At 36.7% G+C, this 16499-nt stretch overlaps 3 protein-coding genes across 4 annotated transcripts; 2 read left to right on the forward strand and 1 right to left on the reverse strand.

Moving 5' to 3' along the window:
• Positions 1-2: 2 nt before the first annotated feature.
• On the reverse strand, positions 3-3191 carry LOC106137381 (docking protein 2). Its single transcript, XM_013338198.2, has 2 exons — positions 2856-3191; positions 3-2632 (listed from the first exon to the last, which is right to left on the reverse strand). Exons 1-2 carry the CDS (start codon positions 2934-2936, stop codon positions 1088-1090), a joined length of 1626 nt encoding a protein of 541 aa, XP_013193652.1. The 5' UTR covers positions 2937-3191; the 3' UTR covers positions 3-1087.
• A 1083-nt stretch (positions 3192-4274) lies between these two features.
• Positions 4275-6190, forward strand: LOC106137354 (U6 snRNA-associated Sm-like protein LSm1). Its single transcript, XM_013338166.2, has 3 exons — positions 4275-4461; positions 4551-4735; positions 5719-6190. Exons 1-3 carry the CDS (start codon positions 4404-4406, stop codon positions 5890-5892), a joined length of 417 nt encoding a protein of 138 aa, XP_013193620.1. The 5' UTR covers positions 4275-4403; the 3' UTR covers positions 5893-6190.
• Positions 6191-6249: 59 nt separating this feature from the next.
• LOC106137340 (rho GTPase-activating protein 19) lies at positions 6250-16177 on the forward strand. Of its 2 annotated transcripts, XM_013338151.2 has the most exons (10): positions 6250-7078; positions 7162-7343; positions 8272-8481; positions 9394-9602; positions 10125-10315; positions 11201-11373; positions 11766-11911; positions 12267-12881; positions 13352-13530; positions 13992-16177. In XM_013338151.2, the coding sequence occupies exons 1-10, from the start codon at positions 6966-6968 to the stop codon at positions 14557-14559; spliced, it is 2586 nt and encodes an 861-aa protein (XP_013193605.2). In that variant the 5' UTR covers positions 6250-6965; the 3' UTR covers positions 14560-16177. The 2 variants fall into 2 exon arrangements, with proteins under 2 accessions (XP_013193605.2, XP_013193606.2); XM_013338152.2 differs by lacking the exon at positions 12267-12881.
• The last annotated feature ends 322 nt before the right edge of the window (positions 16178-16499 follow it).

Consider the following 16499-nt stretch of genomic DNA (forward strand, 5'->3'; position numbering starts at 1 on the left):
CATCTCTCAATACATATACAAATTACATAATCACAAAAATATGGCCAGGTTACAAAAAATATATTGCGTTGTCAGATTTCTACAGCATGTTGTTTATATGCAACGAATTCTAAATATTCAAATAATCTATACATATAACAAAATCATAGTTAAAAATATTGCCAAACAATTGATATGAGGGATTTATATAACCAGCGATTTTTTAAATTTATCTATTCTTACATCATGCAAAAGCTATTTCTCCAGTTTGGATGTGGTTTTTTTCAGATGTATTGGGCTTGGTCCAACTTTAAATCTATTATACAAAAATGTATCTATCCCACCCACCCATTTAAGGGGCTATATTAGTCAACTTACAGCAAACAAAGTCTGGCAATGGATAAGTATAAAATAAAGTAAAATATTCGAGTCACTGAGATATGTCTGTCTGTAAAATGATGTTCCTGACTATACATTTGCATCTTTGTGTTAACATGAAATTGTGGTAAAATATTTACTTGAGCAATAAAATATTTATGCAAACTTAGATGCACAAACATATAGTTAGAGTTAGAACCACCTTCTTACATGGATTTATCAAACTGGAAATTTAATAATTTTTGATATAATTATTATCATATACAATATCACAAAACCAGCCTAAAACTGAGCGAGTTCAATATATCTATCATTGTAACAGTCACAGGTTTAAGGCACATCTTCACAGCTATACTTAAGCACTTCTAAAAATAAGATACAGATTCTTGAAACTTGGCACAATCTTGGTATATCATTAAATCTTTACACTTATAAGGCACAATAATCACTAATAATACATTTTTCATAATGACATTATATGCATAAAACACTTGTGCGTTGATAAAATATACAATTTCATGTACACTTCGTAGTTTATCTTAATTACAATTATAAGTAGAATGTAAAAAAAAAGGAATGCAATACAGTCTCATTTTGGAATATTTTTTACAACTTGGCTAAAACATTGTCTCTTAAACTAAACAAGAATTCGAAAACTGCCAATAAAATACTGATACCATCTTCGGTAACTTATAGCACACACTTTCAGTCTTAATTTTGTTGAGTAATCTCACACTCTTTTCGGACGACTTACAATAGCATAGTCGGTACCATTGCAACTGTTATGATTCACTTCTTCTAAACCTACTTGATTTTGCAAAGCTTGGACCTGAGCCGCTGTTGGTACTTGAGGGCCTGGAGGGTTGGGTTTCCTGATCATACCATATCCCAAATGTGAATCATCAGCCAACCGTGCAGTCTGCATGACATTCTCCACCTCATCATAATCATTCCAAGTGTCTTTACTCTTGGGATCACCCAAAGCCAATGTTGTGGGGCGCGCTTCCATTTTCTTATATCTCGATGATTTATTTAATTTACTTGTTGAACCAAAATACTGCAATCTATCATAATTTTCATCCTCAGGGTCCACTACCGGGCTAGGTATCAAAATCAAACCAGGTGTGTTCAAATTATCCTGAGACCTGGATATAAGTTTGATACAATTTGGGTTGTCTCCTAAATTAGGAGTGTGTTCAATATGTTCAGGTTCATCAATTCCTAATGTTTTCCAGGCTTCAGTTCTCACTTCGATCTTATCATATGGCACTGATGACGGACTTGGTTCCCTTTTCACTTGATCAATAGGCTCATAGTTGTCCAAATGACTATACCTGCTGAAACTACTGTCTTCTGTGGAACTGGGTACTTCTTTAGTAATGTGTTTGGGAAGATTGATGATCTTACGAGGTGGTTTTTGTGGCTTAGGTTTCAAAGCAGGTTTAGGCATCAGTAAAGGCGCAGTATCTCTTTCAGTGCAGCTACTTTGTTGACTGGACGACACTGAGCTTGTTTTGAAAGACAAAGAACTTAAGTTCAAGTCATCAGGTCTAGCAGCGATAAGTGGTGTTCTAGATCCAGGGAATAAATTAGCACTGTGCTGGATGTTAAATTCGGCATGCTCTGGGCTATTCAAATTATCACTTCCTATCATTTGCTTCATGGTTTTCATCTTCAATGAAAGACATTTAAAAATTTCAGATTGATTTGGATGTTCCAAGTGGAATATTCCTTCTCCAGTATCACATTTTCGACCAGCTTCAAATGTAAATTTACCTTGCCTGTAACCATACCGCCTAATGTACCTATAAGGCCATGTAGCATATAATTTATTATCACTTATGTCTCTCAATTCAATGGTGTTAGAAGTTAAGAGTAGAAGATACTTAGTTGGCTCAAATCCACACCTAGTAGAAGCCTCAGATGGACACATTTTCACAGAGAATATTCCTTCTCCGGATGAACAATATAGATCATTATCTTCATCACAACTTATAGGACAAGAGTCTCTGCCTTTAAATGCTACTGTTTGCAGAGCATGCACCCACTCCTTGGTTTCTGTTTCTGATTGTGCACTGATTTGTTGAGTGTGTGACTTAGTAAGAATAGTAATAGTGTTTGGACTAGAATGTGTTATTTTTATACAATTCTCAAGAGTTATAATCTTGGGGATGGCACCAGTGTTAACCTCGTCTTTATTGTCATAAATTTCTAGCCGTTCAATTCCCTGTTTGCTTGCATTGAACAAGATGCAATATTTCTGTTGCCAGTTTTTCTGCAAAATAAAAATAATATCATCAATTTTAAGAGTATTATTCTTAATTAATTTTCCATTACAAAATTATGTAGAGGATACTGAGCGGTAAGCTTTTATAAAATACGCGTTGTGTGACTCATTTTGAAAATGTAAGGGGCATGTACTACGTGATTAAAGATAGCTTTATCATGATAAATAACTGAACAAAGATGAAAATTACAAATAGAATGTATGCTTTTACCTTTTTGGGAAATTTGTTGAACATATTTCCCCCGGCAGGGAATAACAAATAACCAGATTTGATTTCATCGTCTTGATCCATGTCGAGTGTTTGTTTACACGAGATTAATTCAGCTTTCTTGTAATATCAATGCACAGAAACACATAGCACTAGGCCAAAATCTACTAAATATTCTTTTCAGACAAAAAGGTTGGTAACAATAACACGCTGGAAAACAGCACAGCAGAGAAGGAATAGTCAGTCAGACGGTGCGGTTTACTGCCGCCATTTTTGTTTAATGATTTTTTTATCGTCTGTGTCTGATTCACGTCAGTGGCTCCAAAACTTTCATTAAACAAGCTTACAAATGTAATTGAAACGTAACCCGAGTGTCAAAGTTACGGACGCACGAGGCTTAACTAGGCGTAGTATCGCCGAGATTATGGAGTTATATAATAGGCTGATTGGTTATTGGTTGGTTATATCTATACTTATAATAAATCTGTAGAGTAGTCAATTCTATACATGGAATATAATTTCAAAATAACTATCAGGGGGTGATTAGTGATCGATATTGATGCCAAAAATGCAACCAGTAAAATTTTTGTCTGTCTGTCTGCATGTTCTTTATAGTGTAGCGGAAGCGATGATTCGGTTCGACCGCCACCAAAGGGAAGATCTTCCGCCAGGCTAGGTGTTATGCCTGGGGAACCGCGGCTCCAACGATGTTGTGTCGGAGGTTGTATATATAGCTCCAATCCGTGAAATCTTTGAAATCGCGTCTTAGATTCTTCGCTGCTATTGGTTAAGCGCGTCAATTTCTTCGCGATGATTGACAGTAGTTGTTTGATTGGATGTTGTGACGAGTGGCGTAGAGATGTCGCCACAATAGAAACAAAAACTACTTGACAGATTTTAACGAAACTTGGTACAGTTATTCTTCATACTCCTGAGAAGGTTATAGTATACTTTTCATTACGCTACAATTAGACTGATTATAGCTTAGCAGTTCGGAGATTTCTGATTATAATTATATCTTTACTCTGACGTTTGTAATACCAATAACACTCACACTCATTCCAAGATCAATCAATGAGACCACATCGGAGACGTCGTGGCGAAGACCAAGGCAGCCAGGGGGAGAATTCACGCAGTTCTAACGTACGCGGCCCCGGCGTAGTACGCATACTGCTCTGAGACCAACAGGAGAAGACTCAGAGCACAAGAGAACCAAAGACTCAGAACAGTCGTCGGAGACCCCGCACTTCGTGAGGAACTCGACGATCCTCAGGGACTTGAAGTGGGATGCCACTTCCTTAAGTGTTACAATATTTTGAGTGTGGTAGAAACCATTAAAAAAAAAACGATAAAAAACTTGAATCCAACAGCTCAGCTTTTGTAATGTTATTGTCAATCTGTCAGTCATTTATGGGATGTCTTCGTCTGCTGGGATGTCATGTCATGTATCGTCGGGTTCATCTCATACATACATTGTTTGTTTTCGAAGTTCGAACTTTTCGAAGTGTTCTGTTTTGAGTACTTCCCTCTGTTAAAATAATAACAAATAAAATGTCTGGAAATATAAACCCATTGGCAGGAACAGCCCATTTACTGGACGAACTAGATAGTATGTCTCTAGTGAAAAGTTATTTTATTTATTCACGTTTTGTCGAATGTTTTCTGTAATAATCTTTAAATTATTTGTGTTCCATAAAGAAAAGCTTATGGTGCTGCTGCGTGATGGTCGAACCCTTATTGGCTACCTGCGCTGCGTCGACCAGTTCGCTAATTTAGTTTTACATAAAACTATTGAAAGGATTCATGTTGGTAAAGAGTATGGGGACATACCTCGAGGAATATTCATTGTTAGAGGCGAAAATGTTGTACTTTTGGGTGAGATAGTAAGTATACAATGATTTCATAATTTTTTGTATAATTCCTATTAAAAACAAATTGAGGTGTTGCAATTTCATTGAGAGTCTATCCATCTGCAATCATCATCATTTTCATTAAGCCATCATATTAAAAGCTAGTAAACAGTATTTAACATAATAACTTAAATTTATTAAATAAAATTTTTTCTGCTATTATATGTCACAGAAGGACTTTAATTTAGGTTATAGTTATATGCTAGAGTGCCACCTAGTGAGGTACAACTTATATTGAGTTTTTTCTTATTTACTGATGGCGTAATTGTAGGTAAATTGATCAAAGCAAAGACAGTTTACAGGCTCTGAATATGATTGTACCTATACATAAGTACTTTAGTCATGTCTATATCCCAAGTAAAGGAAGAAAAGAGCCAACAGTAATGAAAAGACTGATAAACACACCCACATTTAGCTATTGAGCTTTATGATAGAATTGACATTTAAATATTATCACCTATCGCCGAAAAGAAATCCCAAGTTTATAAACCTATCCCTTAGTCATCTTTTATGACATTCATGGGTAGAATATGGAGTTGTTTTTATTTTAAAGTACTGGAAACCACATAACACATTCCATGGCACTGATTGTACCTATATGTTAAATAAAGTTATGCCGCACGAAAGCCAAAAAAGAATCCACTCCAAAATTTCCTCCCTAATTATGTTATTACAGACTGGAACAAGCTTCATACAAGTGTCATAACTGCTCCTACAGTCAATTGTTTTAAGAATTGGCTAGACAAACTTTAAAAAATCTCCAAGCATCAAAATTCACATGCATCAGCTTTATGAGCTGCTAGTGTGTTTAAAGTATACATATAATAATAATAAAGTTTCAATATACTTAACCGTCCTGTGTCTCAATTCCTGACTCATGAACTAACTTTAGCTTAGGGCATGCCATGGGTTAATAGGCAATTACAAAGGATTAATGTTATGTTTCATTCTTGCAGGACAGAGAAAAAGAAGAGAATTTACCACTAACGGAAGTATCAGTGGATGATATACTTGATGCTCAAAGACGAGAACAGGATTCAAAAGTTGATCAACAAAAATTACTTTCTAAGGCATTGAAAGAAAGGGGATTAAATTTACTGGCTGAATTAGGTCATGATGATATGTTTTAGACTTTTATTAGCAATCTAAAATTATGATTATCATTGGGCATTTTAAGAGACTTCTCTATTTAAATTGAGTCATTGCCTTTTTTCCACACAAATAAATAATATGTATCCAATGACTTATTTTGGGAAGCTCTAAATGCTACTCTGCTTATTTTTAACATAAAGGTTTCTCAAGATATTTAAATTTTGTTTATTCCATATCTGGGTCAATGTAAGACTGTATCTACTTTGGGAGACTGTAAATCTGTAAAATATTATGTAAGTTTATTTGATAAAAGGAAAATAAGTTAATATCTTCAAAGTATTTTTTATTTATTTGCCTCCATTTTAGACTTAAGTCTTACGAACTGCAATTGTGCGTGGCATGGCAAGGAAAACACTTTTCCACACATTTAAAAACATTACTGTATATTTATATGTTTGTGGTTTTCCAGCACTTAAGAATAGAACCACCCCATATCTTTCCTATAGATGTCGTAAAAGGTGAATAAGGGAATTTACAAAGATTTATGTATAACATTGCTGCAAAGAGCTAAGCGCCACCAGTTAAAACCCATTATCCGAAAAAGTTATGTCCTGTGCCATAATTACTTTAAAAAAATAATGTCATATTAAGACCTTCAGTGTGTCAGAACGTTTTGTTCGTATTAAGAACGTAGCGGATAAATTCTCTTTGGTTCGTATTAATGTGTTTTGTGCGTTCCTTTTGGATTTTTTTTTTATTATTTTTATGCACCTTATTATTTTGCATTAATGTACGAAAAATATCACAAGTATCTTATTATTTTAATTAATAAATAATTTTATTTCAAGACAATGTTCAAAACGTACTTTCAGTTGGCTCGTCTGTCCGTTGTGTAGTGTCAAATGGCGTTTGAATACAATGTTTGTTTCCATTTGCATTTTCTAATTATTCTCGCCAATTAATCCATATTTTGTCTTAAAAATGACGATGTTTTTTGAAGTGGTCTTCGTTCAGCTGAAGTCAATTATTGTGTAATAATATGCGAACTCTGTAGCAGACATTTATTAAATAAAACTAGAAATAAAAAAACTGCCTTGTGATATAAAAGAAAATGAGTTCCTCGGATTTATCTCTGATAGAAAAGCTGAGAAAGGAAAATTTAGACCAATTCTTTACATTGGTTCGCATGCATTTATCATTCGTAGTTGATATTAATACTGACGAGTAAGTAAAACTGAATCACATTTCCTCTTTTGATAATTTATAAAAAGTTTTCTTTTGTCAATTATAAATATTATTTTTTTCAGTGTTGATTGTTCAACAGATAAACCAAAGCAATTCCGATGGAATTTCCACAAGAAAACCAAACATATTGGTTCAAATTCTAGTCAAAATAGTAATAATAATGCCAAATCTGATGGTACATCCATAACTGAAGATGGATTATTGAGGCTAAATGAATTGATAGATTTTCTATCTAAACAAGAAAGTGAGTATAAATATAGTGTTTCACATTGGATCACATGGATCTAGGATGTCCTGTAGGTGATACCTCTGGGACATCCTGGATCCTAATGGATCCAGTGTCCCAAATGTCCAGTGCACAACATTTGTTTATTGGTTTTACCAAGTACAAGAATTAATTGAATAGTTTTTTTACTACACACATACATCTATAGAAATATGGATAATGAAATTTCTATGATCCCCAAAGTATCATGTATATAAGCCCTTCCCTTGATTAACTTCCTCAATCCGCATGGAGAGAGAATGTACACAAACAGCAGCTCTCATACACTATACTACTTATTCACTAAGAGACCAACATGTAATGTATGGCAAAATGTAATATCCTACTACTATTATAAAGGCGAAAGTTTGTATGGATGTATGGATGTTTGTTACTCTTTCACGCAAAAACTACTGAACCGATTACCATGAAATTTGGTATGTAGGTAGCTGAAGACCCAGAATAACACATAGGCTACTTTTTATCCCAGAGTTCCCGCGGGATTGATAGGGTTTCCATGCGGACGAAGTCGCGGGCGGCCTCTAGTGTTATTATAAGGGGAGTGTAATTGGGAATGTTGGAATTTGCAGGCTTAGACAAACATGGTTTGACCAAATCAGAGTCAATCTGTTTAAAGGTCAGGTTGAGAATGCTAGTATGCAGGATATGGTGTACAAAAAGTATGCAGGAATCACATAACCCTCTGGGATATTTCCTTAGGGTTTTTATTATAGACATTTTACAAGCATTTTACATTTTAAAACATAGTCTTGATATTCCTGAAATTTCACATACTTTTTTTCTAAAATAAAAGTTGCCAGGGCTAACAATAACTAAAAATAACAAATACAACTTTAATAAAAAACACACTCAAAAATTTAATGCTATGTATTGTTTTTAATTACAGATGTAACACAAGAAGGTATATTTCGACGCACTGGCTCTCTCAGTCGGCAGCAGGAGTTACGTCAGCTGCTCCTCACCGGCTCTAGTTTGCAGCTGGAGGAGGGACGGTTCTCTGTTCATGACTGTGCTTCAGTCCTCAAGGGTTTCTTAGCAGAATTACCTCAGCCGCTGTTGATGGATCAGTATTATCAGACATATTGCACTTTGGCTAGTAAGTAAAAGTAAAGAACACAAGCATATTTTGTAAAACGGAAATATTAAGTCCATTTTAATAGAAATGTAAAAATAATAATTGCCTGTTGGTGGCATATGCATATATTTTTTTGTTGTACACTAAAGTGTATTCTATTCTCTATCCATCAAGGATTTCTTACTGCACCAGTAATCACTGTTGTGAGTGCTTATCTAGTAACATTTACTTCTATGAAATCTACAAGAAGAGAATATACTCTTTTCTACTTTCTGAGAACTGAACTACAAGGCCTCAAACCAACAGTGCTGTTGATAACTATTATAAGCTTTCTTCTGTCGTGTGGTTCCCAGCAACTAAGCATAGGACCACTACATCGCATTCCCATGGATTTTGTAAAAGGCGACTAAGGAAATAGGAGCACATTCATCTAGTGCAAGCTTCCATGCTGGTCATGAAAAATAAACATGGTTCATCAGCCACACCTCGAGCAAATGGTAAAGGTAATCAAGTGAAAAGCTAATAAACTTGGGATTCTTCTTTTAGGCGATAGGCAAGCAACCTATCACTTTTGGAATCTCAATTCCATTATCTATACTAACATTATAAAGCTGAAGAGTTTGTTTGTTTGAACGCGCTAATCTCAGGAACTACTGGTTTGAATTGAAAAATTCTATTTACGTTGTATAGACCATTTATCGAGGAAGGCTTTAGGCTATATAACATCACGCTGCAACCATAAGGAGCAAAGAACTAATGGAATATGTGAAAAAAATGGAGAAAATTATTCATCCTTGAGGGTTTAAAATTATTCATCCTCCTATGATGCTCAAAATAACTATACCACGCGGATGAAGTCGCGGGCACAGCTAGTTAAGCCACAAGGGATAAAATTTTGATTGTATATATGAATGTTCTTTCTTGCAACCGCAGCCCAATACCCGCCAAACGCAGAGTCGTCTGAAACCAAACTCCTCACGGCGTTGCAACTGCTCTTACTTCTACTGGCCCCGTCACACCGGAGTTTCTTGGAGAGATTGCTGACATTGCTCCGTCTGGTGGCCGACAACGAAGCTTCTAACCGCATGTCTCCAGATACACTGGCTACCATGTTCACTCCTCACTTACTGTGTCCGAGAAAGGTTAGTTGTTAACTTATTGGAATTAAAAGTTCTCTGCATTATCTAACTAAATCTATTATATTATCTAACAGCGTTGTATCGCTGGGTTAACCCAATGCTGTTAGATAATGCCATTGGCATTAAGTCCGCCTGATTTTATTAAGTACAATATAGTAGAAATAAATCATAAAGCCGTAGTGCGCTTGTCTGTGACACAATAGGTTCTCGGTTCGAATCCCGGCCAGGGCATGATGTGAAACCAACTTTATCTGATTAGCCTGGGTTTTGGATGTATATCTATATATGTCTATAAAAAAAGCTGCAGTGTAGTTTGTTCCGCCGCTTCTTCTACACATGCGCTTTGGAAGCGGTAGTAGTTATAATTAGATTTATGTGCTGTGTCGTCAATAAGTAATACCTTGTGAATGAAGCGAAGGAAGTATGCAGAGATCGTGGCAAGTAGTTAGATGTAGTCTCTGCCCACCCCTCCGGGAAAGAGGCGTGATTTTATGTTATGTGTATGTATGTATGTATCTCCTCCAGTTATCACCAGAAACGTTCCACACGGAAGCCGTAGCACTCGCCCCGGTCATCAGTTTCATGATCCGCCATTGCTCACGCGTGTTCGCTGCGCCGGCGCGGCTGGCGACTGACGCCGCCGCGTACTTCACAACGCGGGAGAAACGGAGACTCCTGTCGCCTGATGTCGACCTGGACGAGAGTATTACTGACAAGTAAGTACATACATACATATGATCACGTCTATATCCCTAGCGGGGTGGACAGAGCCACCAGTCTTGAAAACACTGATAGGCCACGCTCAGCTTAGCTTAGCGGCTTAGTGATAAAATTGAGATTCAAATAGTGACGGGTTGCTAGCCCATCGCCTAAAAGAGGAATCCCAAGTTTTTAAGCTTATCCCTTAGTCGCCTTTTACGACATCCGTGGGAGAGAGATGGAGTGGTCCTATTCTTTTTTGTAATGGTGCTGTGAACCTCACGGCAAGTAAGTATTTATGAGAAAGAGGACAAAAATATATTTATCTCATTTCTCATTCCTATATAAAACCATGGAAAATTACCTGTGCGTACCGTGTGGTTCCAATAGAAAAAAGAATAGGACCATTTCATGTCGTTCCCATGGATGTCGTAAAAGGCTACTAAGGGATAGGCTTCTAAAGTTGTGATTCTTCTTTTAGGCGATGGGCTAGCAACCTGTCACTATTTGAATCTCAATTCTATCAATCAGCCATATAGCTGAACGTGGCCTATTGGTCTTTTCGAGACTAGGCTTTATCTACTCCGCAAGGGATATAGACGTGATTTTATGTGTGAAAATCACCTAGCGAGTGCATATTACTGGCCAATACATGACGCTAAAGCAGGAACCACACACCCAAAAGATGGCGCTCACGTTCTTACCTAAGAGTTCAGATGACAATCACTTCTAATATATTTGTTATTTTCTAAGGGTTATTTTCAGATTAACATACCTAGTTGCTTCAAAAGCATCTTGCGCCAAATAAAGATTTTTCTTTCTTTCTTTCTTTCTAGTTACTTAATCTTTTTAATCTTTATAGAACTCTATTATTCAATGAAGTTAAAAATCTTCGTTTTTAGAACCGCAGCGAACACGGTGTACACGTTCGTGGACCGGCATCGAACCCGCGCCGAGAACGCGACCAACCCCACGGACACTGCGCTCGCGCAACTCTACGCGCACATACAGGCTCTGCCCGCCTCGCAACACAAGAGACGGCTTATCAAGCACTTCAACAGGCAGAATGGATATGGCAAGTATCTTTGCTGGTCTTGGAGTTAAAAAAAATAACAATATATGCCTGATTTAATCAAGGAAAAGGTTAAAAATGTTTAGATAGTTAATCACTTTATCAAAATCTCAATTGTCTTTTTTGTTTTTTTTTATCCTCTTATTCTGAGCCTAATTGGATTTAAAATGTTAGGACTTTTGAGCCTGTCTATCCCTAAAAGAGTAAGAATGAAGTGTGCAAAGATATTTGTGTATGCTTTCGAGGAAATAAGATTATTTCACAAGATGAAATGTGACATCAGTCACTCAGTGTGAATGCTATAAGTTTATGATATAAGATTTGGTAAATCGCAACATGCAAAGTGGGGATAATAAGTGGGATAATAAATCGATGTGCTTATAATAATTTTCCAGGTACTCCCATCCAAATACAGAGGACGGGCAAAGTCGCAGGCTCGCGTAGTTTCGGAGACTCCATCAAGAGGCACATATTTAACAAGGGCCTCCTCAATAAGACGCCCAAAAAGGGGTCCGGATCTAGCATTAATACTGTCGAAGAGGTAAGATTGATGCTATTTTGATATTTAATTTCATTCCTTTCTGAGCTACTAATGCTAAAATGTTTGTTTAATTTCTAAAGTACAGTCAACAGCATATATCATCTCTTAAAAATTCACTGATTGTAATCCTGAAAGTTGCTTAATGATTACTTGACGTGTTGTTGACTGTACTAAAATATTTTCCTTTATTAAAATAACACCACTCTCTTATATAAATGTAATGTTGTGTCAAAAGCCTACTCTGTATGCGTTTTCGATTGTGACTAACAATACGATCGCCTTAACTTACCTCTGTCTCATATCGTGTGTTCACCTAACTTTCGCATCATGTGCTAAAAGCATGCAATCTTTACAGAAATCGAGCAAAGGGAAATTGCGTTTCACGGACGACAGTAAAGTCGATGTTTCGCACAAAAATATTGTACTGAAAAATCTTGCGAACAAAATAGCCAGTTCCGAATCGTTGGACGACGATTACGAGTCGGACGCGAGCAACGAGAGCACTCTTTCCGATGGTGCATTAAATAAATCCAAGAAACACAGTCCTAAATTTGTTTCTGAACCAAATTTGAGCGTTTTAGACGCCGAGGAAACGCCTAAAAATACGAAAAAACGCACGAGACTTTTCCGTTCGAAGATACTTTCAGCGTCGCAGAATTTGAACAAGAAGTATCAGAAGCGAGCCGCTATTAGGGGCACGCCGACATCTTGCGTTTCGTGTTTTGACGAACAAGACACCGGATCAGAAAACGACCTTTCTCACCCTGACGATAAAGAGCAAATTCGCACGCCAACGAAGTCTAGCTCGGATGATAGCGACGATATGAAGTTACACTATTTGACTAGTACCCCGGGCTTTTCTGAGGCGATGTCCGAAGAGGAATGCAGTACACCTTTCACAGTGAATTTCAGAAGAGCCTCCATGTCCCCTATTACGAAGTCTACTCAGAAATTGTCGAAGGCTATGCAGGTTTGTTTGTCATGTGCATTTTGTTTTCATGCATCGTTTCGTTTGCTTTGCTATGTGATTGTATTTTCTAACTTAAATGCATTTTGAATTTATGAATTGTCATCGTCCTGACTATTTAACGGTTGCCTGTCTTCAGGCACTATAAAATGGGAAGTTCAAGTAAGTAGAATAATGTTTTCCGTTTCTCATTCTTCCCCGACATTAACTAACAGGGGAATGTAACCGATTTGTTTTATTCATACTTTTTCATTTGCCTGAAAAAATGTGTTCTTTAAATGCGGTTTTAAGGATTTTGAAGTTGTGAGTTGTAATTTGAACGGTTTCTTTATATTTTTTTATATTATTCATATATGTTTATACCCAAGATTTATGCAAATTGATCGCACGCGTTCAATATATGCGTCAACTAGTACCTACTATTAATTATTACATTAGTATTTCATAGAACTGACTCTAAATAAAATTCATAGGAATCAATAATGACGCCACGCTCCCGCAAGCCGCTGATCATCACGTCGGAACAACGCGACAGCCTGCCGGAGAGCGAGCGGCCGAAGCCCGAGCCGGTGTACGAGGCCATGTCGCCGAAGAACGACAGCGATTTTGTGTCCTCTGACGATGACGTATCCAGATCTTCGTATTATGAGAGGTAAATGGTAATATAGTATTTGTGAGAGCTGGGTTTTCTCACTGTAAACAAGTTGGTATTGGCTAACTCTCTGCGCCACATGCCAATAACAGCGAGAAATTTAATCTGGCCAAGTTAAGCAACGTATTCAAAAGTACCAAAAAAATTATGAGCCAAAGATGTCACCAGAGTGAGGGACATGAAGTGAGCCTACGTGCCTCTCCAGAGAGGTGAGGATGTAATCGAGAGATGAAGAAGATAAAAAGGTTAGTGAGAAACTTAATTTTGGATGTCTTTCTGGTTGTACGTAAGCCACAAATCATAACGTTGGAACAACGGGACAATGGGCCGGAGAGCGAGCAGCCAAAGCGCGAGCTTGTGTTTCTCGGATTATGAGATATGTGTTTCTCGCTTTGAGAGTGTGTTATTGAGACCATTGCGTTGAATGACCATATATTTTTTTAATATCTTTGATTTTTCAGATCAAACACATCACTCCCGCGACCAAAAACTTCTTTCGACGGCCGCTCAACTTCGAACGCTGAAATCAGTCCTTTAAGAACCCACACCACTCGATTTGTTATTAGCCACGAAAGACCAAACATAACGGAAGACCTCAACACTACTCTCTGCGGCACCGAGGAATTACCGCCGACATTCAAGATCTCACATGAATTGAACGAACAAAAAATAAAATCTCTAACTGAGCCGTTCAGAGAATACCTCCTTAGTCGATCAGTGCTAACGGCGACACCAATTGATCTATCGATTCTAAACAAATCGAGTGACACGGAGGAAAAGATAACGGAATCACTCATGTATTGCTTAGATGGCAATATTCCATCCGATTTGACTCTATCGATCAGCAATTTAGCAGTTGATAAAGAGCCGACCAGATCTCCGTTAAAGAATCTTGCGAATTTGGAAAGTCCGAGTCGCAAACGTTATGGTAGTAAAGATGATGCCTCTATGGAAGTTAAGAAGTCTATGGTCGAAAAGGAGAACGTTTTAGAATCAGAAGTGTTTCAAATAAGGGAAACTGAACTGTGAATTTCGCGCCAATTAGAATTGACCTGTCAAGCGGCCATTTTGTTTTGCGGTCTCGTTCTAACTGTATTTAACGAAATGTTTGTTTGATAAGTCATTTTTGTTGGGAACTGTATATATCGGCGTTTTTAGGAATAATTACTAATGTGATCTACTGCCTTATTGAAATAATAATTTGGTTTATAAAATATTTTTTTATATTTTTAAAATGATAGTTTATAGCAAAAAATAATTAGTAATTGATACCTAATAAAGTATCTTTAGAATTTATTGAAACTCATTTGGTCTCTCTAACAAACAACTTCGATGTTTGGGTTAAGGAGTATTTTATTTATCATGTGATTCGGACAAGTTGTTTATATTTTTAGTGTTGACTTGAAATTGTTATTTAAGAGGGAATACTGGGGCTAATTTCTCTACATTGACGTAGTGTTACTATGTTTTTGTTTTCATTTAAATATCGTCTACTAAAATTGTGTCTGCAATGAATATTCCCCTGTTATTAATTAATTTGTTTCTGGTTCTTGCAGCATAGCAAAAATTTACAGGAATGACCTTTCCACTTAAGTATGTAATGTAAAAATAATACAAGTTACAATATATGTTGTTAGTTGTATATCACAACTATAGATCTAAGGATTACCAGTGATAGAAAAAAAATATATTTATGGTGAGAACAGATTTTTAATGCTATGGCAAGCAAATATATTTTGAAATGCCTTTCACACAAATGGCAACACTAAGCTGTCAAGCGTAAAGTCCAATACAAATCTGCCATTCGATTGTCATTTGCCAATGACGTTTGTTCTTCGGTCGTTTTTTTTTTGCTAAAACATTCAAATATATTTGTACTGTGTGTACTGATTTCATGATTCAGCTCCCGAATTTTTACACGCGCGACGCCGTTTTTATCGTGCAAATACTTTGCTGTTTCGCTTTTTATCATGACGTGTAACGGGACAGCGATAGTTTTTCGCGCGATAAAAACGGAGTCGCGCGCGCATGTTACGGGGGCTGGCAACACTTGGATCGTAGTAAAGGGCGGACCTAGGGGTTTGTCCTGAATCTTTCTACCTTGGGAAGGAGAACCAGGAGCAATTAGGGCAAACGCCAGGAAGATGATGTTACTACAGTCAATAAAATAATTGATCTCTCTGACAGGATTGAACGATAACTATTTTATTTAATACTTAAGTCTATCCTCTAAGATAACTACGAGTATGACGTACATACATAAAATAAATGTAATCACGTCTATATCCCTTGCGGGGTAGACGGAGCCAACAGTTGAAAATACTGATGGGCTATGTTCGGCTGTTTTAGATTAATGATAGAATTGAGGTTCAAATAGTGACAAATTGCTAGTCCATCGCCTAAAAGAAGAATCCTAAGTTTATAAGCATATCCCTTAGTCGCCTTTTACGACATCCATGGGAACGAGATGGAGTGGTCCTATTAATTTTTTAATGGTGCACACGGCACGGATTATGACGTAGGTGCGAAAATGTATTAATTCGACTTCTGTCATAAAGATGAAGCTATATTCTATAGACTGTACATAGGAAAGCATAACGTAGTATACTTTATCATGCAGCCCACTGTATGTACAATAATGTACCGCGCAAATATTACATATGATATTATAGTTATTTGAATCTACGATTTGTTTTATTTATCAATGTCCTAATTAATGAATGAATACTGACCGATTATGTTATCTATAGCAATTAATTCGAGTTTTAAGCTACTATGGGCTTTAATTATCGTAATTCAAATGCTTCGTAGAGGTCAATACGTGACCATTTAGTTGTCTCATGAATGCCTCGTGGAAGTGATATATATCTTTTTTATGACATCTCATTTTATATCATCCTACAGCCTGTTTTTGGTACCGTGATTAAGGAGTTTTCACGAAAATCGTGGGTTCCAAATTCGCATGACCC

This window comes from Amyelois transitella, chromosome 8, assembly GCF_032362555.1.
Source record: "Amyelois transitella isolate CPQ chromosome 8, ilAmyTran1.1, whole genome shotgun sequence".
Taxonomy (NCBI): domain Eukaryota; kingdom Metazoa; phylum Arthropoda; class Insecta; order Lepidoptera; family Pyralidae; genus Amyelois; species Amyelois transitella.

Bases quoted from the DNA above. Each gene is read 5' to 3' on its own strand.
- LOC106137354 (XM_013338166.2), top strand. From the start codon at position 4,404: ATGTCTGGAAATATAAACCCATTGGCAGGAACAGCCCATTTACTGGAC. The intron at 4,462-4,550 runs GTATGTCTCTAG...TGTTCCATAAAG, and splicing joins TTTACTGGACGAACTAGATA to AAAAGCTTATGGTGCTGCTG. The intron at 4,736-5,718 runs GTAAGTATACAA...TCATTCTTGCAG, and splicing joins TTGTACTTTTGGGTGAGATA to GACAGAGAAAAAGAAGAGAA.
- LOC106137340 (XM_013338151.2), top strand. From the start codon at position 6,966: ATGAGTTCCTCGGATTTATCTCTGATAGAAAAGCTGAGAAAGGAAAAT. The intron at 7,344-8,271 runs GTGAGTATAAAT...TTTTAATTACAG, and splicing joins TTTTCTATCTAAACAAGAAA to ATGTAACACAAGAAGGTATA. The intron at 12,882-13,351 runs GTTTGTTTGTCA...TAAAATTCATAG, and splicing joins AATTGTCGAAGGCTATGCAG to GAATCAATAATGACGCCACG.
- LOC106137381 (XM_013338198.2), bottom strand. From the start codon at position 2,936: ATGGATCAAGACGATGAAATCAAATCTGGTTATTTGTTATTCCCTGCC. The intron at 2,633-2,855 runs GTAAAAGCATAC...TTTATTTTGCAG, and splicing joins TCAACAAATTTCCCAAAAAG to AAAAACTGGCAACAGAAATA.